The sequence below is a fragment of the Gorilla gorilla genome, chromosome 6 (assembly GCF_029281585.2).
Source record: "Gorilla gorilla gorilla isolate KB3781 chromosome 6, NHGRI_mGorGor1-v2.1_pri, whole genome shotgun sequence".
Taxonomy (NCBI): domain Eukaryota; kingdom Metazoa; phylum Chordata; class Mammalia; order Primates; family Hominidae; genus Gorilla; species Gorilla gorilla.
In genome coordinates, this window is record NC_073230.2 from 55,837,634 (window position 1) to 55,863,068 (window position 25,435).

The 25,435-nt window shown below is 38.4% G+C and overlaps 1 protein-coding gene across 7 annotated transcripts in view; it reads right to left on the bottom strand.

Annotated features, from left to right (window-relative positions):
• The window catches only part of SUN3 (Sad1 and UNC84 domain containing 3), a 41,437-nt gene extending 19,382 nt beyond the window's left edge, over positions 1–22,055 (bottom strand). The window contains exons 1-6 of one of the 7 annotated variants that reach the window (XM_063708538.1): positions 21,968–22,055; positions 21,756–21,883; positions 18,807–18,868; positions 10,178–10,281; positions 1,971–2,011; positions 96–258 (exon numbers count right to left, since the gene is read on the bottom strand). In XM_063708538.1, coding sequence (XP_063564608.1) covers positions 96–258; positions 1,971–2,011; positions 10,178–10,281; positions 18,807–18,868; positions 21,756–21,877 — 492 coding nt within the window. In that variant the 5' untranslated portion in view covers positions 21,878–21,883; positions 21,968–22,055. Of the gene's footprint in view, positions 1–83; positions 259–1,970; positions 2,012–10,177; positions 10,282–18,806; positions 18,869–21,755 lie in introns of all 7 variants that reach the window. The other 6 variants (XM_063708541.1, XM_063708543.1, XM_004045422.4 and 3 more) reach the window with 6 other exon arrangements.
• Between the last annotated feature and the right edge of the window lie 3,380 nt (positions 22,056–25,435).

Sequence of the window (25,435 nt, forward strand, 5' to 3'; positions counted from 1 at the left end):
TGACATCGGAAGGACATACTCACTCCCCGTCACCCTGGACATCCGCACTAACCACCACCCCACCCTGCCCAACCCGCCCTTGCCTCATCCAGGACCTCTGTGTGGTCCGGGTCCTCCACAGGGTCTCCATGGGTGTTCCAGTTGTGATTATTGTCCATACCATCCTTCATATCTCTTAGCAATGCCTTCAGGACATCTATTTGTTCGATCAAAAATAGAATTTGACGAAAATTGTTTTCCAGAGTCTGGCTTTCCTTCCTGTAAAGGGAGAACCTCAGCATGAGAGGAAGAAAGTGTAAAGCTCCTGTTATCAGCTGTTGCTGGGCTCCACCCGCCACGTGATGAGGTGCTTTATATTGTTGGAGATATACATTCTTGGGTGAGGGAAGAGCAGAGCATGCCCATTTCTCTAAAGCATCACGCTTCACTAAAAAAAAACCAAGGATGTCCAGGGGTCACATGGCTGAGGGTGTCCTACTGCTTGGCCGGGCTCTGCACGGGGCAGGCAAGGCTCAATCAATCTTGCTGGTCCCCCAGCTGGGTAATGTCACACAGGTGAATCCTAAATCCCACTGGTACCCTTCCAATTGGGAACACCTTGCATTTCCAGTGTAGTACAGAGCAGTGGCTTTTGAATTGTAGCCTGAGTTCAGTGGAAGTGCCTTGGGCAAGGGGTGCTGGTGGATCCAGCCAGTGGGCAGTGACTGGTTACCAGTTTGACGGCCTGAGCATGCAAGATTTTACTTCCCAAGAATTTTTTTTTTTTTTTTTTTTTTTTGAGACGGAGTCTCACTCTGTCCCCCAGGCTGGAGTGCGGTGGTGTGATCTCGGCTCACTGCAACCTCCGCCTCCCGGGTTCAAGTGATTCTCCTGCCTCAGCCTCCCCAGCAGCTAGGATTACAGGCACGTGCCACCGCGCTCGGCTAATTTTTGTATTTTTAGTAGAGACAAGGTTTCACCATGTTGACCAGACTGGTCTCAAACTCCTGACCTCAAGTGATCCACCCACCTCGGCCACCCAAAGTTCTGGGATTACAGGCGTGAGCCACCGTGCCCGGCCAAGAATGGGTTTTCTATGTTTACAGTTTGAAAATTACTAGTAGAGAGAAAAAGAAAATGTCAAGCGAATAGGTATTTCTTTATGCTGAAAAAGTATAAGCACTACTTATCTGGTATTTTTCCCCATTTGTAAAACAATACATGTTTGAAATTGGGAAAAAACCAAGCATTTAGAAGAAATAAACACTGTTAAATTTTAATGACTTTCTACCAGTTTTTATTCCATGCAAAAAATTAGTAAGAAAATAGAAATAATATTTATAATTTTGTGTCTCCACTACACTTCCAAATCATTAAAAACTATTTTAAAATTATTTAAATGGCTTTATAATTCTTCATTTCATGAATATATTCCAATGTATTTAACCATTGGCCTAATTTTCTTATAGGGTTGTTTTCCATTTTTAGTTATCATAAATGACATGGAAAGCAACCTCAGTGTGTATTTTGTAAAGGAATGCTCCATAGAAGTAGAAATATATAAAAGGGCAAGTAATTTTCTAAAGTACTACAAATGTTACTGTTTGGTGTTTAAAATTTTAAATTATGTATATGCACAAGTGAGAGGACGCAATTTTTATTTCGTTGTTTCCTTCTTCTGATAAATCCAAATAACAATAAATGTACTATTTTTAATACTAAATACAGCATGGGTAGATTAATTCACCTCTAACCCTTTAATCTTTTCTATCTCCTTTTTTTCTTTTTCTTCCTCCTTTCTTTCCATCTGCATATATACATAGAGAAATGCTAGGAATGATGTCATTAAATATTAACAATAGTTATTTCTGGGAGTGAAATTTTGAGTTATTTCAGGGAGTAACTTTTCTTTCTTATACTTTTCTGTACAAAAACATTTCAGTATTTGAAACCACACCAAAAAGAGGCATATAGCAAAAGATCGCACTCACCTTAAAAGTTCCAGTTGCTCTTTAGGCATACGAAGTCTGGCCTGAAAACAACAGAAAAAGATAAATCATTCTGAATTCTGCTTATTCAAATAGAGTCTTTTTTTTTTTTTCTCAGAAAAGGGAAATAAATAGCACATTGACTCCTGATATACAGATGTGCTGGCTGGAACTCAGGAGCGTCCTCTGAGAGGCCTGCCTCTTTCCTAGCCTCACCTGTACATCATGAATGTATTTGAAGGAGATGAGGTAATGCAAATCTATTTAATGAGTGACATTCAACAGGAGCTCTTGGATGGGCACATCATTTCCTATTTCTTAAGACTGTAAAGGCCTGAACACAGTCTGAGAGGGAGGTTGCAAGAGGAAAAAATAGAGGGAAGAGGAAGAGAGGGAAGGGAAGACAAGGGGGAGAGGCACCCCTGGTGGATGTGGAAAAACCTAAGGAGCACATGGCGACGTTAGAGGGCCATGCTGAGCTCTTTGGGCTTGTCCCTGAATAAGGAGGGGGACTCCCACTTACAAATAAGAAAGGGATGTGATTACTTTTGGGCTAGATTGGCAATCACAATCAGAAAATTGCAGAAATTTATCTAACACTGGTGTCATGTCTGGTATAGATAGTCTCTGGTATGGATGGTCTTGGTGGTGCCCAAACCAAGACAAGAAACCAGGAAAAGGTAAAGTTACTGTTTGGACACAACATGTGGCTTCAGAGGACTTTCTGCTATGGAGGCGGTCAGTGAAAACATAAACACTGGGAAGATAGAGCATGCTGGAATGCAGGTAGCACTCTGGTCTGCAGTACTGGGCTACTGTGCTGCCTGTTCCTCACCTGGAATGGGGGAATGGCCTAGCTGCATCCTCCTGTCACTGAGAAGACCTTGGGTCTGGGTGGCCAGCACCTCTATGTCCCTTAGCTCATCCTGCTGTGTGTCTTCCAGGCCCTGCCACAGATGACGGTGGTTGGGTGCTCACATTTCAAATGCCCTACAAGTCATTAGCCTGGGAGCCTCCAAAGCCCTGCACTCTCTTCCCGTCTGTCTTTACCCAGCATGAGACACACACACACACACACACACTCCACATACACATGCTTATACACACGTATGCACATGCTCATAGGCACACATGCATACTGACATATGCACACATGCACAGCCCCTATTCCAACATGGGATGGTTGGAGAAGGTCGATAATATTACCAACAGAGAAAGGAGGGCAAAAGAGAGCACCTTGGGGCACCAATCTTGAAGGGCTCAGAAGCCAACAACTGAGTGGACAAGCTGGTAAGAAGGGGAGGACAAGTGTGAAAGGGTGATCTCTTCCCCAGAGAATTCCAGGAAAAATAGTCAACAATGCCCATCGAGGGATGGCTCCTGACATCCTTTCTTTACATCTGGAACTCCCCTACCCTGACATGTTTTACTCAAGTGGTTTATCAATTAAGAGGCAGTATCTTTGACTATGTGCCAAGAAAATAATGTAGATCAGAGTGGAGGAATGATAAAGTGTGAAACCGAAGGCTGACCCAAGCAATCAATTCCCTTGGGTTTAAACTTAAATCTTGGAGGATTCCCGCAGCAGTCTCCAGAAATTTGTCTCATCCACATACTCTCCCTGCCAGGTTGGGAAGCAGACACCTCTGCCTTTAAGGATCACTTTCTTGTAGCAACAAAGCTCACACTTCAGGCGCCCAACAGAGAACTCAAAGGGACCCTATGAGTTTCCTGGGGCTCTTGACACACATGACCACAAACGGGGTGGCTTGAAACAATGGAAATTTATTCTGTTGCTGTTCTGGAGGTCAGAAGTGTAAGGTCAACGTGTCCACATGGTTACACTCCTCTGAAGGTCCTCAGGGAGATTCTGTTTCTTGCCTTTTCTAACTTCTGGTGGCTCTGGACATTCCTAGGCTCGTGGCTGCATCACTCCAGTCTCTGCCTCTGCCTTTACATGGTCTCTTCTTCTCCTCTCTGTGTCTCTCTCCTCTGTAAGTCTCCTAAAGAGATCCCTGTCATTGTATTTAGGACCCATCTGAGTAATCTAGGACGATTTGATCTCAAGAAACTTAATTACATCTGCAAATACCTTTTTCCCAAATAAAGGTCACATTCACAGTTTCTTGGGGTCAGGAGGTAGACATATCTTTTTGGGAATCATCTTTCAACCTCCTACAGTGACTATCAATGTGTTAGCTGGGAAATAATGCTCCATCTTTATCCAGTAATTAACCTGCTTTTCTGTTTCGAAGACTGGCTTTTTATCAGTTCGCTCTGCCCAAAATAGTGCCATACACTATAAATGTGTTGTGTCTTGTGTGATTTTGTTGTGTCATGTGTGATAATGATGTCAGAATGGAATGTAGTGTGGCACATAGAAAAATATTGCCTTGCTTTTGTTCTGAACAATTACACTTCTTATACGTTCTCCTCAACATTTTTATTTTGACAAGGATGTGAATTTGGGAGCTTATCATTGGTAGATAGAGATTCTCACTTCTAGTTTTTCACATTCTGTTTGAGCAAGTTCCCTTTCAGTAGGAGCAGTGTTTTCAATTTGTTTCTTTTTTCTGTTCTAGTCTTAAAATAACATACAGAAAATACTCCTCAATTAATTTGCTGATAAATGAACTTGAAAGTTCCTTGAAAAATAAAATATTTCACAATTTTAAAAACATTATTATTTTGCTTCATTCCCAAAAGGATTTCAGGCAAGTTCTACTATAGGAACACGTATAGTATAAGAACATGTAAGACAAAACAGTAAGTGAGGAAGTGAAAGTGAAGATAAAATAAAGATTGGAAAAGTAAGATAATGCAAGAAGGATGAGGTTGGAACCTACTCGTGCCTGAAATTCTTGAAAGTTATTAGCTGTGGGCTATAAATTTGTTTCAGAGCATCACAGCAACCAAATGGGTGAGAGAGGGGGCAGGCCAATGACCAAAATTTACCACATCCACAATGTGGAAAAAGAAAATCAAAAGTGTTATAAAGGCTGCTTTGTGTATAGTTGATTATCTTTCTGAAACATTTCTGGCAATGAGATGGGGGTTCAGTGTCCTAGGAACCTTCCTAAAACATCCCTCCCCGTAGGCTGTTGGCCTCATGACAAAGCCTATGTCAGGGAAAGCCTCATCAGATGTGAAAATGTCCAGAGCACTCGTTAAGAGGACACAGCCTCCAGGGATATTGTTTTCAGCAACAAAGTCCCTGTGCCTCATCCTAACCATGGATTAAGGTAGGGTCTGTCTGCATGTGCTGTCAATTTACAGCCTCCTGAGACATGAAGGCATCAGGTAGAGGCTGGCAAAGAAATAGCCATGGGCAAAGCCCAGTTTTACTTGTTTTTTGTTTAGTTTTTTTTTTTTTTCTTCAGATAATGTTGACTGAGACCCAAAGCTTTATGCCTTGGAACATGGCTCTAGTAATTTGAACCGAGATAAATTCAATGATGTGTTAACACATTTCTGACATGGTCATTAAAATTTTTTTCTCAATGAACTCTCATAAGATATCTAACTTTAAACCATATAACTTCAAGGTGAATCCTACAAACTATAGTGATTGCAGACTGTGCCCTGGGTAAATAACTAAGCTTGCTGCTTAATATAGGTTTTAAGATAGAAACCAATTAAATATTGGAGTAAGTAATTTGAAGTCATTGGTCTTGAACTCACGACTGTGATCACTATGGCTTGAATATCTATGTTTCTTCCAAAATTTATGTTGAAACTTAACCCCCATTGTGGTGGTGTTAAGAGGTAGGGTCTTTTGGGGAATGATTAAGTCATGAAGGTACCACCAACGTGAATAGGATTAGTGCTTTTAATAAAAAGCTCGAAGGAAGTAGTTTAGGCCCTTTTCACCCTTTGACCTTCTACCACGTGAAGACACAAGAAAGCTCTCATTAAACATAGAATGCTCATGCCTTGATCTTGGACTTCACAGCCTCCAGAACTGTGAGAAAGACATTTCTGTTCTTTATAAGCTACCTAGTCCATGGCATTTTGTTATAGAAGCACACATGGATTAAGACTGTGCTGGTGATTTGAAAGTGGCATGTGACAATAAAATGTTCTCAGTGTAGCAGTGAGCCAAGTCTTAGTCTGAATGGCAGGCCCAGTCTCAACAAAATCTGGGTCCTCAGGGAGGATCATTTCAGCTCTGGAATATGCAGTGGTGTGACCACAGGCTGCCTTCCTTCATTGTGCTGATCCAGCTTCCTAGTCTATAAATGGATTTAGTAATACTCTTACTGAAAGGTCATTTCGAGGATAAAGTGTAATATATATTTAGTGTTCTTAGGATCCCTTCTGAGGCATAACTATTACCATTATCCTGTTCTCCATGGTGGAATACAGGGCGATATATCCAGCTTTTTGAAAAGTAATATCAAATCATTAGGATTCAATATGAAAACAAGGTCACCTAAAAATTATAAATATTCTTTACTTATTTTTCTTTTAAGAGTTTATCCTAAGTAATCAAGGAGAGGCAAATTGATTAAGCCATAGGATGTTTGTGTTTATAATATTTAAAAAATTAGAGACAATACAATTGTTTAGCAATAACTATTCATTGAAAATATTATTCATTGGAATATTTTATCACCCATTACATGTCATTATAAAATAATATCTAAAGGCAAGGGAGCATATTTAAAATCTATTACTGGCTGAGTGCAGCATTTCACGCCTGTAATCGCTTGAGCTCAGGAGATTGAGAAACAGCATCTACTTCATGTAGCTTGGGATTTATAAAGAACTCATGTAGAAATAAGTTAAAATCAGTCTCCAGTGGTTTCTGACAGTGCTCTTGTCTGTGTGAAAACCAGGTTGACACTGGTCAAAAATTAAATGATCATAGCTCAACCTCAACCTCATGAAAAATGCTGTCCTTAGAAACACGGCCATAGTCATTTTATTTTATATTTTGAGACAGAGTCTTGCTTTATCACCCAGGCTGGAGTGCAGTGGCACAAGCACAGCTGACTGCAGCCTCAACCTCCCAGGCTCAAGTGATCCTGCCACCTCAGCTTCCAGAGTAGCTGGGACTACAGGCATATGCCACCATGTCCGGCTAATTTTTTGATGTTCAGGCTGGTCTTGAACTCCTGGAGCCAAGCGATCTGCCCACCTCACCTGCCCAAAGTGCTGGGATTACAGGAATGAGCCACCGTGTTGGGCTGGCTAGACATTTTTAAAGGGCTGAATTTGCTGTTGAGTATGCTGGTTAAGGAAGGTGGAAGGGAAGGATGCCTTTTAAAAATGTGATTAGTCTCAGATAATTTGTTTATTTATTTGTTAATGTGTATATTTATTAAGCCTCCATTTACCTGGGGACTCTTCTAGGCTCTAGACAAGCTCCTTGATCATTACATTTTAGTTAAAAAGGAAGAAGGCAAGAAGAGAGCTGCTAAAGAAATCGATGAGTGTCTAAGATAAAGCAGGGGTAAAAACTAGGATGCACCTACACCTGGATATTGTCACAGGTGGTTTGTGTGGTCACAGAAGCCTGTCTAATGAGGAGACATTTGAACTAGCTGGAATTTCAGAAAGAAACCATTCCTGCAAAGATCTGCAGCAGAAGACTGTGGGCAAAGGGGCACCCAATATTCAGGCACTAACAGAACCTGCCAGATAAACTTACAAGTGTATTAGTCAGGGTTCTCTAGAGAAATGGAACCAAGCCAATGTATACATATAGAGAAATTTATTTTGAGGAATTGGCTTAAATGATTGTAGGGGCTAAGTCTGAAGTTTTCAGGGCAGGCTGGCAGGCTGGAGAACCAGGGAAGGGTTGATGTTACAGCTCAAGTCTGAAGGCTATTTGGAGACAAAATTTCTTCTTTCTTGGGGAATCTCATTCTTTATTCTTAAGACCTTAAAATGCTTGTGAGACCAACCCACATTGTAGAGGGTAGTCTTCTGTACTTAGTCTATAGATTTAGATGTTAATCACATCTAAAAAATACCTTCACTGCAATATCTAGACTGGTGCTTGACCAAACATCTGGGCGCCATGGCCTAGCCAAACTGACACACAAAATTAACCATCACAACGAAGCTTAGGCACAAATTGGCAATAGTTGGAGCCACCATTGACCACTCTGCATGCTCATCTCTGCTTTTCTGGTTATGACCTAACTATCCAGCTTCAGCTCCCATGGGCTTGGTCTTAGTCTTTGATGTGAGGACCTCGTGGAGTAGGAGCTATCTGAGGCTGACCCTCTCTGTGGGGTTTCCAGGTGGCTGTGCTTTTGTCTAAGACTGGGGTCTCACAGATTCTCAGCATATGCAGACTGAGTAGCACCTCTGAGATGGGAGTTATCCTGGGCATCAACCTATGAACCTCCAGGGAGGCTTCCTCACTGGACTGGAATGCTGTGGGCATCATATATGTGCAGTCTCCCCTCTCTTTTGGGATTTCACATGGCAAGACACACTGGAATGAGGCAGTTACTGGAGGAACTGGGAAGTAGAAGATTTCAGAGGCCCTGAGCAAAAAGGGTATGAAGTATGAATCTGATCAGTCAGGCCCAAGGCCACCGACTGGGTCACTGAAGTCAGTATGGGTTAAAAGATCAGCATACTGGTGGAGACAGGTCAATATGTCTGTCCATCTTCCCCCAGAGCAGCAGTAATCTGGTCATAGCTCCTGCTGAAACCACCTTTGCAAAAATGAAAACTAAGGGAAGTATGACAGTGAAAGAGACAAGACCTATCCAACTCCATCATGCTTCTAACTTTTAAGCTGTCCTTGTTCATTCCTGGGAGTAGGCCAAACTAACTTTGGGAAGGAATTCAGTTCATGGTTTGACTCTGAAACAAAATTGATAACAGTCCTTTCCTGAAAAGACCCCCTTCTTGCTTGGGGACCAATCTGCCTTTTTAGGACTAACAAATTAGCTACAAGATTAGAAATTACAGTTTAGGGGTCACGCAGACCCTGGCTCCAAGAGTCTGAACCTCCCCAAATTGTTCCTGGGGATAGCATCACTATTGTAAGACCTAAGATCAGTGCTCGAGATATTTTGCAGACCCTGCACTAGATGGATCAGCTGATACCACCCAGGCCAGTAATCTGACTCAACCATTTCTGCCAGCCCACCCAGGAACAGAAGACAGCAAGAAAACCTCACTTTGACTCTCTATGATTCCATCTCCAACCTGACCAATCAGCACTCCCCACTTCCCAAGCCCCTACCTGACAAACTATCTTTAAAAACTCTGATCCTCAAATGCTCAGGGACACTAATTTGAGTAATAATAAAACTCCAGTCTCCCACACATCTGGCTCTGCGTGAATTATTCTTTCTCCGTTGCAATTCCCCTGTCTTGATAAATTGGCTCTGTCAAGGCAATGGGCAAGGTGAACCCTTTGGATGGTTACACTGCCACCCTCCTCCCTCCAATCTTCTGAGTTTCTGAGCATAGAATGGACAAGGCTTATTCTGGAATGCTGGGGGTGGGGTGGATCAGAAAGAGGACATTCAGTGACTAGCCTCAGTCTAAGCCCACCTAGATCTAACTAGCTTCAGGACAAAGGGAAGTGCCATACTCCTGTCCAGTGTCAGGCAGTGTCAGGCAGAAGTTGACGATAAAGGTTTATTTGCCATTTTATTTGTGCTTGAGATTCTCTTGGGGAAACGTGGAGAATTTTTAGGACCTCATAGCTATAAAACTATTGTCTTAGTCTGTTTTCTGCTGCTATAACAGAATACCACAGCCTGGGTAATTTATAAACAACAGAAGTTTGTTTGGCTCACAGTTCTGGATGCTTGGAAATCTGAGAGCATGGCACTGCCATGTGATGAGGGTTCTACCATGGCAGAAGGGTGAAAGGGCACAGGAACATGTGAGACAGAGAGAGAAATAGGGCCAAACTCATCCTTTTATTAGGAGCCCACTCTTCAGTTGACTATCCCACTCCAATGATAATGGCATTAATTCAGAGCTTTTATGACCTAATCACTTTTTAAAGGTCTTACCTCTCTGAACACTGTTACAATGGCAATTACATTTCAACATGAGGTTTGGTGGTCACATTCAAACCACAGAAACCACTTAATAGAATTCCATTTCCTACATTAATTTTATTAGATATTCTCATATAAAACAAAGATAACATATTGAAAGTTGAACTAGCCTTGTAGCATATTGAACTTTAAATGAGTGATATACAAAATGACTTAACAAAATATCACCTGATATTTATAAAGCCTTGAACCATATTCTGCAACTATGGCATATAATTGTCTGGATTTCTGAGGAACATCTGTTTCTTTAAGCCACTGATGATTTAGGAGTCCTGTTAAAGAAAAGACAAACTCTGATTAAAGAGTTTCTCTGGAAACATAAAATATTTTACATGTATTCATAAGAATTTCCCTAAACATGAAGAATATGTATACTCTTAAGAATATCAGATCCTTGGGTGACATCATGGAAAATGGTGGAATAGTACACACAAAAAATCAGGCCTCCACGTAAACAATATAGCTAGTAAAGATTGACAGAATCAACTTTTTTGGAACTCTGGAATCTAATCCAAAACCTACAGCAACCAGATAACTAAGGATAGGGGGGCTAGTTTCTAGAAACAGAGCATGTGGCATTTTTGTTTACCTGACTACCATCTTCCATTTCTTAACCTGGTGGTGGCAGCTATAGGGACAGCATTTCACATTCCTTTAATATAGACTTTGTTCTTAAAATACCATGGTAATGTTTTTTGACTCATCTAGTGGTTCCCTGAGTGGCTGGCACAGAAGCTGACCTGTGTTTATTCCACCCCTATAGCTTTCTAGGAAGTGGCAATATCTACTGAAAGACTTCAAAGACATACTGCTGAAGCCCAACTGGGACAAAAGACAGTAGATGATGGAAGTGGCAGACAGACCCAAAAGCCCATGAATAAAGAGGCAGTCACTTGCTGGAAAAAGGGCTCAGAAGGACTGCTGCATCATATACTAGGAAACAGAGAATGTAATGCGCATTTCTAGGACTGGACGCATGTTCATAAATAACCTCAAGAAGATACTGGGTTGCACCTCTGGTGGATCTGTAGATTGTGTATAAGCAGGAGATGAAGACTAAGGCAGAGTTTTAGGTGGCCTGGCTTAGTCTTGAAGGAGTGTCCCAGCTTAGAGCCAAGCTGCAAAGACTGAGAGAGTAATCTCTCTGTCTCTGTCTCTGTCTCTGTCTCTGTTTCTGTCTCTCTCTCTCTCTCTCTTTGGATCCAGGAATTCAAGGAAATATGTGAGAAATCAGTGGCTAACCACTGAGATAGTAGAATAATAAACATATACGACAAGAAATACAGTCTTCCAAAATAGTTTTGGGAGGCCGAGGTGGGTGGATCACGAGGTCAAGAGATCGAGACCATTCTGGCCAACATGGTGAAACCCTGTCTCTACTAAAAGTACAAAGATTAGCTGGGCTTGGTGATGCTCGCCTGTGGTCCCAGCTACTCGGGAGGCTGAGGCAGGAGAAATGCTTGAACCTGGGAGGCGGAGGTTGCAGTGAGCCGAGATCGCACCACTGCACTCCAGCCTGGTGACAGAGTGAGATTCCATCCCCCCAAAAAAAAAAAAAAAAGTTTGAAAATGTTACTAAACAAACAAGTGATTGCAGCCCTCAACATGCAACAGCAGGCAAACCCTGGGGAAGAGGGAAATCTGAATTCTAGAGTTATTACACTATAATATTAAAATGCTCAATTTACAAAATCACATGGCATATGATGAAACAGGAAAGTATGGCCCATTCAAAAGGAAAAAATGGCAGAAACCATCCCTGAGGAATCTGACATTGGAATTACGAGACAAAAACTTTAAATCAGCTGTTCTACATATGTTCAAAAACTAAAGGAAACCATGGACAAAGAACTACAGGAAACCAGGAAGATTATGTATGGATAAAATGAGAATATTGATTAAAATAAATTATGAAAGAAACCAAATATAAACTCTGAAGCTGAAAGAGGAATAACTAAAATAAAGAACTTACTAGAAGGGCTCAACAGTTGATTTAAGCAGGCAGATGAAAGAATCAGTTAACTTAAAGATAGAGCTATTGAAATTATTGAGTCTGTGAACAGAAAGAGAAAAGTGAAAAAGTGAACAGAGCCCAAGAGACCTATCAGACACCATGAAGTGGATCAACATATGCATTGTGGCAGTCTCAGAAAGAGGAGAGAGAGAGAAAGGGGCAGAGAGAAATGAAGAAATAAATAAAACCTATGGGATACAGCAAAAGCAGTACTAAGAGGGAAGATTATAGTTCTAAGTGCCTATACTGAAAAAGAGGAAAAACATCCTATAAATGACGTAATGATGTACCTTAAAGAACTAGAAAAGCAAGAGCAAACCAAACCCAAAATGAGTAGAAGAAAAGAAATAATAAAGATCAGAGCAGAAATAAATAAAATTGAAATGAAGTAAACAATACAAAAGATCAATGGAACAAAGGTTTTTAGAAAAATTAAATGAAACAGACAAACCTTTAGCCAGATTAACAAAAAAAGAGAAGATACAAATGAAATTAGAAATAATAAAGAAGACATTAAAACTGGTACTGCACAAATTTAAAGGATCATTACTAGCTACTATGAACAACTGTATGCCAATAAATTGGAAAATCTAGAAGAAATGGACAAATTACTAGACACATACAACCTACCAAGACTGAACCAGAAAGAAATTCAAAACCTGAACAGACCAAAAAAAAGTAATGAGATCGAAGCCATAATAAAAAATCTCCCAGTAAAGAACAGCCCAGGACCCCATGGCTTCACTGCTGAATTCTATCACACATTTAAAGAAGAGCTAATACCAACCTTATGCAAACTATTCTGAAAAAGAGAGGAGGAGGGAATACTTTTAAACTCATTCTACAAGGCCAGTATTACCCTGATATGAAAACCAGACAAAGACACATCAAAAAAAAAAAAAAAAAAAGAAAGAAAGAAAAAAAGGAAACTACAGGCCAATATCTCTGATGAATATTGATGCAAAAGCCCTTAACAAAATACCAGCAAACGGAATTCCATAATACATTAGAAAGATCATTTATCATGACTGAGTGGGATTTATCCCTGGGATGCAAGGATGGTTCAACATATGCAAATCAATCAATGTGATACACCATATCAATAGAATGAAGGATAAAAACCATGTAATGGTTTTCAACTGATGCTGAAAAGGCATTTGGATAAAATTCAACATCTCTCCATGATAAAAACCCTAAAAAAACCTGGGTATAGAAGGAAAATACCTCAACGTAATAAAAACCATGAATGACAGACAGATCCACAGCTGGTATCACACCGAATGGGAACAAACTGAAAGCCTTTCCTCAAAGACCTGGAACACGACAAGGTTGCTCACTTTCACCACTGCTATTCAACATAGTACTGGAAGTCCTAGCTAGAGCAACCAGACAAGAGAAAGAAAGAAAGGGCATCCAAACTGCAATGAAAGAAGTTAAATTATCCTTGCTTGCTGATGATATGATCTTATATTAGGAAAAAAACCTAAAGACTCCACAAAAAAAACTGTTAGAACTGATAAATTCAGCAGTGTTGCAGGATACAAAGTCAATGTACAAAAATCAGTAGCATTTCTACATACAAACAGTGAACAATCTGAAAAATTAATAAAGTAATCTCATTTACAATAGCCACAAACAAAATCAAATACCTAGGAATTAACCAAAGAAGTGAAAGATCTCTACAACGAAAACTATAAAACATTGATGAAAGAAATTGAAGGGGAAACAAAAAGTAGATAGCTCATGTTCATGAATTAGAAGATCAATATTGCTAAATGTCCATACTACCCAAAGCAATCTACATATTCAATGCAATTTGTATCAAAATACCAATGACATTCTTCACAGAAATAGAAAAAAACAACCTTAAAATTTATATGGAACCACAAAAGACCCCAAATAGTCAAAGCTATTCTAAGCAAAAAGAAGAAAATTGGAGGAATCACATTACCTGACTTCAAATTATACTACAGAGCTTAGTAACCAAAACAGCAGGGTACTGGCATAAAAAGAGAGAGATAGGCTGATGAAACAGAATAGAGAACCCCTACAGAGAACTTATTTTCAACAAATGTGCCAAGAACATATGCTGGGGAAATCATAGTCTCTTCAATAAATGGTGCTGGGAAAACTAGATATTAACATGCAGAAGAATGAAACTAGACCCCTATCTCCTGCCATATACAAAAATCAAATCAAAATGGATTAAAGGCTTAAATCTAAGACTTTAGACTATGAAACAACTATAAAAAAAACATTGGGGGACAATCTCCAGGTCATTGGTCTGGGCAAAAATTTCTTGAGCAGCACCCCACAAGCACAGGCAACAAAAGTAAAAATGGACAAATGGGATCACAGCTAAAAAGCTTCTGACAGCAAAGGATACAATCAACAAAGTGAAGAGACAACCCACAGAATGGGAGAAAATATTTACAAACTACCTATCTGACAAGCGATTAATAAGAAGACTATATAAGGAGCTCAAACAACTCTATAGGGGAAAAAAAAACCTAAATAATCTGATAAAAAAATGGGCCAAAGATTCAAATAAACATCTCTCAAAAGAAGACACACTAATGGCAAACAGGCACATGAAAAGGTGCCAGTTTCATTGATTGTCAGAGAAACGAAAATCAACACTACAATGAGATGTTATCTCACTTAAGTTAAAATGGCTCATACCCAAAAGATGGGCAATAACAAATGCTGGAGAGGATGTGGAGAGAGGAGAACTCTCATACACTGTTGGTGGGAATGTAAATTAGTACAACCACTCTGCAGAATAGTTTGGAGAATCTTCAAAAAATGATAAACAGAGCTAATATATGATCCAGCAGTCCTACTGTTGGGCATATACCCAAAATAAAGGACATCAGTATATCAAAGAGATATCTGCACTCCCATTTGTTGCAGCATTGTTCACAATAGCTAAGATTTGGAAGCAATCTAAGTGTCCATCAGCAGATAAATGGATAAAGAAAATGTACATATTCACAATGGTGTACTATTCAGCCATAAAAAAGAATGAGATAATGTCATTTGCAACAACATGGATGGAATTGGAGATCATTACGTTCAGTGAAATAAGCCATTCATAGAAAGACAAATATCACATGTTCTCACTTATTTGTGGGAGCTAAAAATTAAAACAATTAAACTAATGAACAGAGAGTAAAATGATGATTACCAGAAGCAGGTGAGGGTAGTGTCGAAAACAGAGGAGGTGAGGATGGTTAATAGGTACAAAAAATAGAAAGAATAAATAAGACGTAGTATTTGACAACACAATGGGTGACTACAGTAAAAAATTACTTAATTGTACATTTTAAAATAACTAAAAGATTGTATTTGGATTGTTTGCAACACAAAGGATAAATGCTTGAGGGGATGGATACCCCATCCTTCATGACATAATTATTTCACATTGCATGCCTGTATCAAAACATCTCAGGTATCCCGTAAGTATATATACTATGTACCCACAAAAAATTAAAAAATTTTAAATTTTAAATAAGAAAAAGAATATTTAAATAATGACTGAAAAAGTTCCAAAGTTGATAAAAAGCCATGAATCTACACATCCAAGAAACTCAACAAACTTCAAGTAAGACAAACTTAAAAATACTCATGCTGAAACCTATTATAATCAAACTGTTGAAAGACAAAAACACAGAGATAATCTTGGAAGCAGAAAGAGAGCAATGCCTTGTTATATAGAAGAAAGTCTTTGTTGGATTATCACCTGATTTTTTCTTCAGAAACTATGGAGGCCAGAAGACAGTGGGATGACATATTTAAAGTGCTGAAAGAAAGAAAAATTCTATATATGAGAAAACTATTCTCCCAACTGCAGAAAAAATTAACATATTCTAAGATAAAGAAAAGCTCATGGTGTCTCTATGACTAGACCAGCCCTTCAGGAAGTGCTAAAGGGATTCCTTCAGGCTGCAGTGAAAGGACATTAGAGAGTAACTCAATGCTGCACGAAGCAATCAAAATCTCCAGTAAAGGTAACAGAGAGGTAAATATGAAACCAGTATTATTGTTTTGGGTTTGTAACTCCTTCTTTTATTTCTTTCATAATTTAAAAGACAAATTTATAAAGCATAATTATAAAACTATGTTTATGGGTACCCAATGTGTAAAGATGTAATTTTTGACAACATAAAGAGGAGTAAATCCCAGTGAATACAGATCATAAGGAGGAAAAAAAAGAGGAGCAGAGCTGAATAGGAGCAGAGTATTTGTATTCTATTAAAGTTAATTTGGTATAAATTTAAACTATATTGTTATAAATGTAGGGTCTTAGTTGAAATCCCCATGGTAACCACTAAGAAAATATCTAAAAAACATATACAAAATGAAACAGAACTGAATCAAAACAGTGCACTACAACAAAGCAATTAAACACAAAAGAAGGCAGTAAAGAAGGAAATGAAGAACAAAAAAGGTATAAGATATAGATTTTCTAAAAAATAGAAAAATGGCAGAAGTCATTCCTTATTAGTAATTAATGTGAATGAAAATGGATTAAACTTTCCAATCAAAAGGCAGAGGCTGGCAGAATTAATTTAAAAACATGATTCAACTATATGCTGCTTACAAGAGATTTACTTTGGAATCAAAACTGAAATTTATAAAACATGGCTGAAAGAAATTAAAGAAGACCTAAATAAATGGAAGGACAACTTGTGTTCATGAATTGGAAGATTTACTACTGCTAAGATGGCAACACTACCTAAAGCTGTCCACAGATTCAAAGTAATCTTTATCAAAATCCCAACAGCATGATATTGGATAATGATAGACATATAGACTAATGGGCTAGAATATCCAGAAATAAACCCATTCAACTATAGCCAATTCAGTTTTTGGAATGGAGGACAAGACATTCAAAGATTCCTATAGAGAAAGAGTAATATTTTTAGCAAATGGTCCTGGGAAAACAGGCTTTCCACATGCCAAAAAATGAAGTTGGATCCCTTGCATCATATATAAAAATGAACTCAAAATGGGTCAATTACCTAAATATTATAAGAGCTAAAACCAGAAAGCTCTTTTAAAAAGGTTTGGCAATGGATTCTTCGATATGACACCCTCAAAATTACAAACCTTCGTGTATCAAAGAAAGTGCAAAGACAACCTAGAATGAAAGAAATGTTTTCAAGTGATATATCTGAGAAGGATTTGGTATCTAGAATATATTAAAAAACTCTTCCAACTCAACAACAAAAGGACAAACAACCTAATCAAAAATGAGCAAAAGACTTTAATGGACATGTCTCCAAGGAACACATATAAACGGTCAATAAGCACATAAAAAGATGCTTGACATCATTAGTCATTAGAGAAATCAAACCATGATGAAACATGACTTTTCATCCATCAGGTGGTTGTAATAAAAAAAAAAAGGAAAAAAATGATAGTGGAAATGTAGAGAAATTGACTTCTTGTTTTAATCCATTTGTGTTGCTGTAAAGGAATATCTGAGGTTGGGTAACTTATAAAGAAAAGAGGTTTATTTGGCTCACAGTTCTATAGGCTGTACAAGAAGCATGGCACCAGCAACTACAGCTGGTGAGGGTCTCCGGCTGCTTCCACTCATGGTGGAAGGCAAAGAGGAGCCAGCATGTGCAGAGATCACATGGTGAGAGAGGGAGCAAGAGAGAGCTGGGAGAAGTCAGGTTCTTTTTAACAATTAGCTCCCACAGGAACTAATAGAGTGACAACTCATTACTGTAAGGATGGAACCAAGTGATTCATGAGGAATCTGCCCTCATGACCCAAATGCCTTCCATTAGGCCCCCACCTGCAACACCGGGGGTCAAATTTCAACATGAGGTTTGGGAGGACAGATATCCAAACTATAGCAGTCCTCCTACACTGCTTGTGGGAATGTAAAATAGTGCAGCCGTTGAGGAAAACAGTCTGGTGGTTCCTCCCCAGAAATCTCATTCCTATGTATATACTTGAAAGAATTGAGAACAGGTGTTCAAATAAGCACACATACACACTTACGCACAGCATCACTATTCACAATAGCCTAAAGATAAAAGCACTCTAAATGTCCATGAATAGATAAATGGATAAACAAAATGAGGTATATACATACAATGAAATATTATTTAGCTACAAAAAGGAATGAGGAACTGACACATGCTAGGATATGGATGAACCTTAAAAACATTATGCTAAGTGAAAGAAGGCAGATAAGAAAGATCACATGCTATATGATCTTTTTTATAACAATAACTGGGTTGAAACTTTTATTTTAATGGGAGATCCATGCCTTAAGTTGTGAATATATTAATGAACAATTTTCCAGTGTGCTGGGGGTGGTGGATGGTGATATTTCCCGATATGAAACTACAAACTGCACATTCTGCAGTAATTTATTTGGGAACTGTGTGATGAGCAAGAGTCTCTGGTTGTCAAAACCTCCCAAGTGGAGTCACCTAAATTTAGAAAAGGTAAAATGTATGTTTGCAATAAATATATTAGAAATTCTTAACTTTAAAGCAACATCTATGACTAAAAAATTTGCAAAAAGCAAACCACAATTCTAAAAGAAAAAGCTCCTTTCTAAATTTTCTATTAAAAAGCCAGTATTACTTTTACAATCAGAAATAAAAAACAAATGAAAAACTTTGAGAATGTGCAGGTCACCTCCAGCACTTTCCGTGGCATTTATTTACAAATATGAGTCATTCCGTTGAGATCTCTCTCACCAGGCAGACATATCCTGTGGAATGGTCTTAAGGATCATTACTTAGGAAGACTTACCTACAAGAAGAAAAGTCAGTGTAAGCATTGTACTTAGAATAATCTTCCATGAACGAGTTACCCTAAAAGAATAAAAACAATGATTAGAAAAAGAATTTAACAACATCATGCATTTAACTTGGACTTTAGCCACTACACTCACGTCAACAAACTTACTTATTTTCATTCTTGCTTAATCTAGGTTGAGTCTATGAATTACTTTAATTTCCAATCCACTATTTTTTAAATTGAGAGAAGATCGTTTTAGTGATGATACACACTCACCAGCATATATGAGTGCGCATACATATAGTCATGCCTCTTACTTTCACATATGCAATGCTTATGCTAGTATATGTCTATTTATATTCTTAAAATACTTATAAGAAAAAAACAAAGGCAGTTTTCTGGAGGTCTCAAATGTAGAACTAGCTACGAAAAAAGAAAAAAAAGAAAAATCGGGTTCTGATTTTATGGAAATTTTGTACTAAGCTAAAGAACTATGACAGTTAAGAAATATCTGATAAAATTCTTTAAAGTCACCATGACCTTTTTTCCTACTCTGTGTTGAAGTACAGTATGCTATACAAATATGATTTGTGCTCTTTTCTGTATAATTGTACAGACCAGTGATGCCTCACAGAATGAACACATCCATGAAACCTCACCCAGGACTGGAAATTGAGCATACTCAGTTCTGTGGACTGAATTGCACCCCACCCCCCAACACACACACACACACACACACACACACACACACACACACACACAAACACATTCATTTGTTGAAGCCCTACCATCATTGTTACTGTATTTAGAGATAGGGTCTTTAATTGCTAATTAAAGGTAAAAGAGGTTATGAGTGGGACTCTAAACTAGCAGGATTGTTGTCCTTAGAAGAGGTGGAAGAGAGACCAGAACTTTTTCTCTCTTTGTGCAGTCAGAAGAAAGGTCACATGGGGACACAGTGAGAAGGCAATCCAGGAAGAGAGCCCTCACTAGAGACCAAATCAGCTGGAACCTTGGACTTCCCAGCCTCCAAAACTGTTAAAAAAAGTAAATTTCTGTTATTTCAGCCACCCAGTCTGTGGTATTTATTATTGCAGCCCGAGCAGATGAATATACCAAGCCCATCAGAAGCCCATCTTACGCCCTTATCAACCCTATACCTCCCACCTCCGAAGGTACCTGCTCTCCTGAGCTCTATCCCCATTAAGTAGGTTTGTCTGGGTTTGAACCATCTATAAATGGACCCATGTGGGTATGGGCTCTATCTGTCTGCCTCCTGTTCCCAGTCTTAATTCTGTGAGAGTCAACTGTGCTGTTGTGTATAGTTGTGGTTCATTCATTCTTACAACTGTATAGTATTTCACTGTGTGAATATATCATGTGGGTATCCATCCTAACATTGATGGGTGTTTGGGGCTATGATAAACAATGCAGTTATAAATATTACTACAAGCAATGCAGCTATGAACATTCTTGTACATGGTTTCTGATGAAGACAAGTATGTATTTCATTTAAGTATATTTTCAAGAGAGATATTGATGGGTCATAGGATACATGCATAATCCGTTGCAGTAGATTTTGCTCAGTTTTACAAAGTGGTTGTAATGACAACCTTTTCACATCTAACCTTTTAAAAAGCCCGAAAGGGTGGATGGGGAGGGAAGCTAAAATGATCACATTAATCTAATGTGAAGGCTATAAATTCTGGATAAAGTGTTACAAGCTGGCAAACTAAAAATTTCTACTTAAAACATAAGAAAAATCACATTAAGATGGACCATTCATTAACTGTATTCACTAGAGTGGGCCACCTAATTCTCCCAGTACAGAATCTTTAAGTAGCTTATCTACCCTACATAAAGCAGTCATACCTATTAGCCATCCAAGAGTGTGACAGTGTGGAAACCAACTAAGAAGAGAATTTTCTTAACTCTCTTCCCCTCCAGGGAAGTGTATTCTGGAACCTCTTCCTTTTAACTATTATTGGAGATGGGGAGAGTGGTAGGGGGTCCACTGTATAAAAAAAGTTGTTCATAGGTCAGTTATGGTCTACAAGAGCTCTTTTGGTGGGCTGCATTAAGTGAAAATTATCACATTACCATATTTACCAAAGATTAACTCCAGTGTTTTTCGTTTTTTGTTTTTCACTAGAAAACTGGCTGCCAGGCTCTGCATTGCAAAATTCCTTCGGTGCCTTCGCCCAGCCAGTGGGATTCTGCCATTTGGGGCAAGCATATTTTGTTATTACTGTGATTTTGAAATGCTGCTCTACTTGTACTAATAACTTTGTAGCATTCCTTTTATTTTTATTGACAGTTTTGTTCTGTGCAAGGGCTTCATTGTTACCAATAGGAAGGTTATTTCATTACTTGTAGTTTTTGTTTTCCCAGCAGGCAGCACATGGGCAGGGCGTTTGTAAATAGGTTTAGGGTCTTTGGATTCCCTGCTATAATAATCCCCACATATGTTCTCACTAGAGGAAACAGGGTGATTCACTCAAAATGTGCATCCCCTACCAGAGTCTTTAGTCAATTATCACCCAAGAATGTAATAAATGCCAGTCTGTGCCCAGAGTCCTGAGCCCGGTGCTAAGCTCTGCCTACCGCCAAGACTATACAAGCTAGCCCAATGACAAAAAAAAAAAAAAAGTGAATTATCTGGAAGCTTTTAAGTTCCTGCTGCTGTGGCTCATTCTTTTAAAGAGGGTGGCTCTCCTTTCTTAATCCTTCTCCCAAGTCTGCTGTTATTAATCCAGATACCGTTGACATAGAAGTATTGTGATCAAGTGTAAGACTGTGATCAAGAGAAAACTTCAAAGGAAACTATTGAAAATGATTTTCTCTATAAAGGGAGAAAATACTGTCTGTCGGGTAACAGGTAACAGATGAACAGACACAAGTGACAGATGTAACACATAAAACCTACAATTTCAGGTACACCGTTCTGCCATGTTTACCTACCCATTCGCATCAGGGTTTTCGTCCTCTGATAACAAAGCATTGCCACTGGCGCTACCGCTGGCGTCTTCAGAGCAACGTCTAAAAAACATGGCAGCCCTTCTTGCCTTTGTTTTTCCACTCATGATCCCCTACCAAAGAACAAACAGCTGGTAGGATGAAGAGCAACATTTGTCCTCATTCCTATTTTATGAAAAACATGAAGCTATACATACAGTTTCTAAATTTGTTTTGTTTAATGTCTTCTTCCTCCACGGGTGTTTCTTCTTGAAGACGGAATTTTGAAAAGCTTCTGATTCTTCTGTTGCATCATCCTCCGTGACACCTCATAATGCAGATGGCCACCACGCCCAGCCAGGGCATGGACAGGCATCCACCTCTCTGCTTCAAGGGCCTAATTGTACCATATGTCGAACCCACTGAATAATACAAAGGCCCCCCCATGTACCTACCGCTTTTCTATAGCAAATCTGGATGTTTTGCTGTGTTTGCTTCAGTGCTTTTCTAATAAAGAAAATATCAGAAATATAATAGTAGACCCCCAAGTATCCCTGAATCTCAGCACTCTTATTTTCCACAGATAACTACAAGCTGAAAATTGATATACTCTATTCTCATTATTTTTGATACTTTACTATGTAAATATGTATCTATAAATAATACCATTTTCATGCTTAAAACATAAACTAAATGTTATGCCACTCTAGGTTTTCTTACAACATTATTTACCTTGAGACATTAACTCCACTCATTTTAATTGCTCTATGATATTTCATTATACATACATCACAATTCATTTACCCATCCTTCTGTAAATGTATGCTTAGGTTGTTTTCAGTTTTTTTGGCAAGGAATAATGCTCATTGCACGTTGTTATATGCACATCACAAGGTTTTTCTAAACATACACCTAGAAACAGAATAGTTAGGTGGAAGGATGAGCTGGTTTATTTGGGGCATAAATTCTACGATGACAGTCATTTCACTCTCAGCACTTTGGAGATACTACTCCATGGCCTTGTGGATTGATTGTTGCTGATGAGAATTCTGTCTTATCTTCATTTCTCTTTTTTTTTTTTTTTTGGCAATTTCTCGCGTAGTTTTTAAGATTTTCTGTTTATCCATATTTTCCAGTTGTATTTTAGTGTATCCAGGTTTGATACTAGTTTTTGTTTTTCCTCACTTATAACTCAGAGAGTCTTTTCAGTTTGGGTACTTGTGTGTTTTTTCAGTTCTGGACTATTTTTCAGCCATCAGGGCTTCAAATATTGCTTCTCTGCCACTGCCTCAATTTTCTTAGAATGGTCCACCTGTTGACACTTGTGTCTCCCTTTTGCTTTCCATTCAACTGCTCCTTCATATTTGTTTTTGCTTTTTTCTCTTTTTACTTACGCTGATTTCTGGGTGAATTTGTAAGTGTTATTTTTCAATTTACTACTTATTTTCTGAAAGCTTAGATTTATACCAAGAAACCCCCAAGTTTCTACTTTTTTACCTACTAGTCCAAAATTCGAAAGTTACAAAATGGTACACAGCAAATATGGCCTTTCCACCCGGCATCTGCCTTCTAGCTATTGGTTCCCCTCTCTTTTAGCATCTATGCTACCATTTATAGTATTTCCTTTCAAAGATGTGATACACATGCACAGTATGTGACATTGTAATATTTTATAGGTATATTTATCTCTCCACATTCCTAATGGTAGCTTACTATAAACTGTGCTCTGCATCTTGCTTCTTTCCCTTAAACATGTATCTTGGAAGTTGTTTTGATTGTTTGAGATAATCTTCCTCGTTCATTTATGACTGAATAGTGTTTCATTGGGTGAATGGGCCATAGGCTATTTAGCCTGTCTCATATTGATGGGCAGTTTGATATTTAAAATAATGTGCAATAGTAATCTTGTATTTAAGTTATTATCCATATGTGTGAATATATCTTTAAGGATATATACCCAGAGGAGGAACTTCTGGGTCAAAGTCTATGTGTATTTTTCAAGAATAAATCCGCACATATACAGCCAACTAATCATTGATAAGTTTGTCGGGTGTACACAATAAGGAAAGGACACTGTAGTCTCTTCAATGAATGGTGCTGGGAAAAGTAGATATTCACATGCAAAAGAATTAAATTGGACAGTTATCTTACACCATACCCAAATAATACTTTGAAATAGATAAAAGACTTAAACATAAGACCTCTAACCATAAAATTCCTAGAAGAAAACAAGGAAAAAATCTCCTTGACATTGGTCTTGACAACGACTTTTTAAATATGACATCAAAAGCACATGCAAAAATAAATAAGTGGAACCACATCAAACCAAAAACCAAAAAGCTTTTGCACAGCAAAGGAACTTAATAACAAGAAAACAAATAACTGAATTTAAAAGTTGGCAAAGGTCCTAAATAGACATTTTTTTTCCAAAGAAGACATACACATTGCCAACAGGCATGTGAAAAGCTACTCAACATCATTAATCATCAGGGAAATGTAAATCAAAACAACAATGAGATATCACCTCACAGCTGTTAGGATGGCTATTATAAAAAAGATAAACAGCTAGTGTTGCACAAAGTGGTACACGCCTGTAATCCCAGCTACTCGGGAGGCTGAGGCAGGAGGACTGCTTGAGCCCAGGAGTTTGAGGCCAGCCTGGGCAACATAGCCAGACTCCATATTTTAAAGAAATTGTTAATCTTAAAACAAACAAACAAAAATATATAAAGATAAGTGTAGGCAAGAATGCAGAGAAAATGTAACCCTTGTATACTGTTGGTGGGATGTAAATTGGTATACTCATTATGAAAAACAGTACAGAAGTGCCTTAAAAAATTAAAAATAGAACTACCTTATGATTCAGCAATCCCACTTCTGGGTATATATATCCAAAGGAAATAAAATCAGTGTGTTGAAGAGATACTTGCACTTCCATGTTCATTGTATCACTATTTACAGGCCAAGATATAAAAACAACCCAAGCGTTTATTGATGGATGAATGAATGTGATTTATGCACACACACACACACACACACACACACACACACACACACACAGCGGGTGGGTGGTGGTGGTGGGGGGGAGAGAAAGAGAATGGAATATTATTCAGCCATAAAAAGTAGGAAATTGTGTCATTTGTGTCCACATGAATGAGCCTGGAGAACATTATGCTAAGTGAAATAAACCAGACACAGATAGGTGAATACTGTATGATCTAATTTATATGTGGAGCCTAAAAAGTCAAATCTGTAGAAGCAAAGAGTAGAATGGGAGTTGCCAGTGGCTGATGGGCAGAGGGAGTGGGAATGGGGAGATGTTGGTCAAAAGGTGCAGAGTTTCAGTTACAAGAGGAATACATTCCGGGGATCTAAGGTACAGCATGCTGACTACAGTTAGCAATATTGTATTGTATACTTGAAATGTGTTGAGGGAGTAGATCTCAAGTGTTCTTACCCCACATACGCATACACAAAGGTAACTAAGTGAGATGATGAATATGTCAATTAGCTTGATTGTAGTAATTATTTCACAATGTACATGTGTATAAAACTAACATGTACAACTGAAACATAGAAGTTTTGTTGTTAATTATATCTCAATAAAGTTGGAAAAAATCCAAAATGTGTCTTTAAAAATTTCAACCAAAGAAAAAGGCCATTATTTTAACATGTAGAGCACTGCA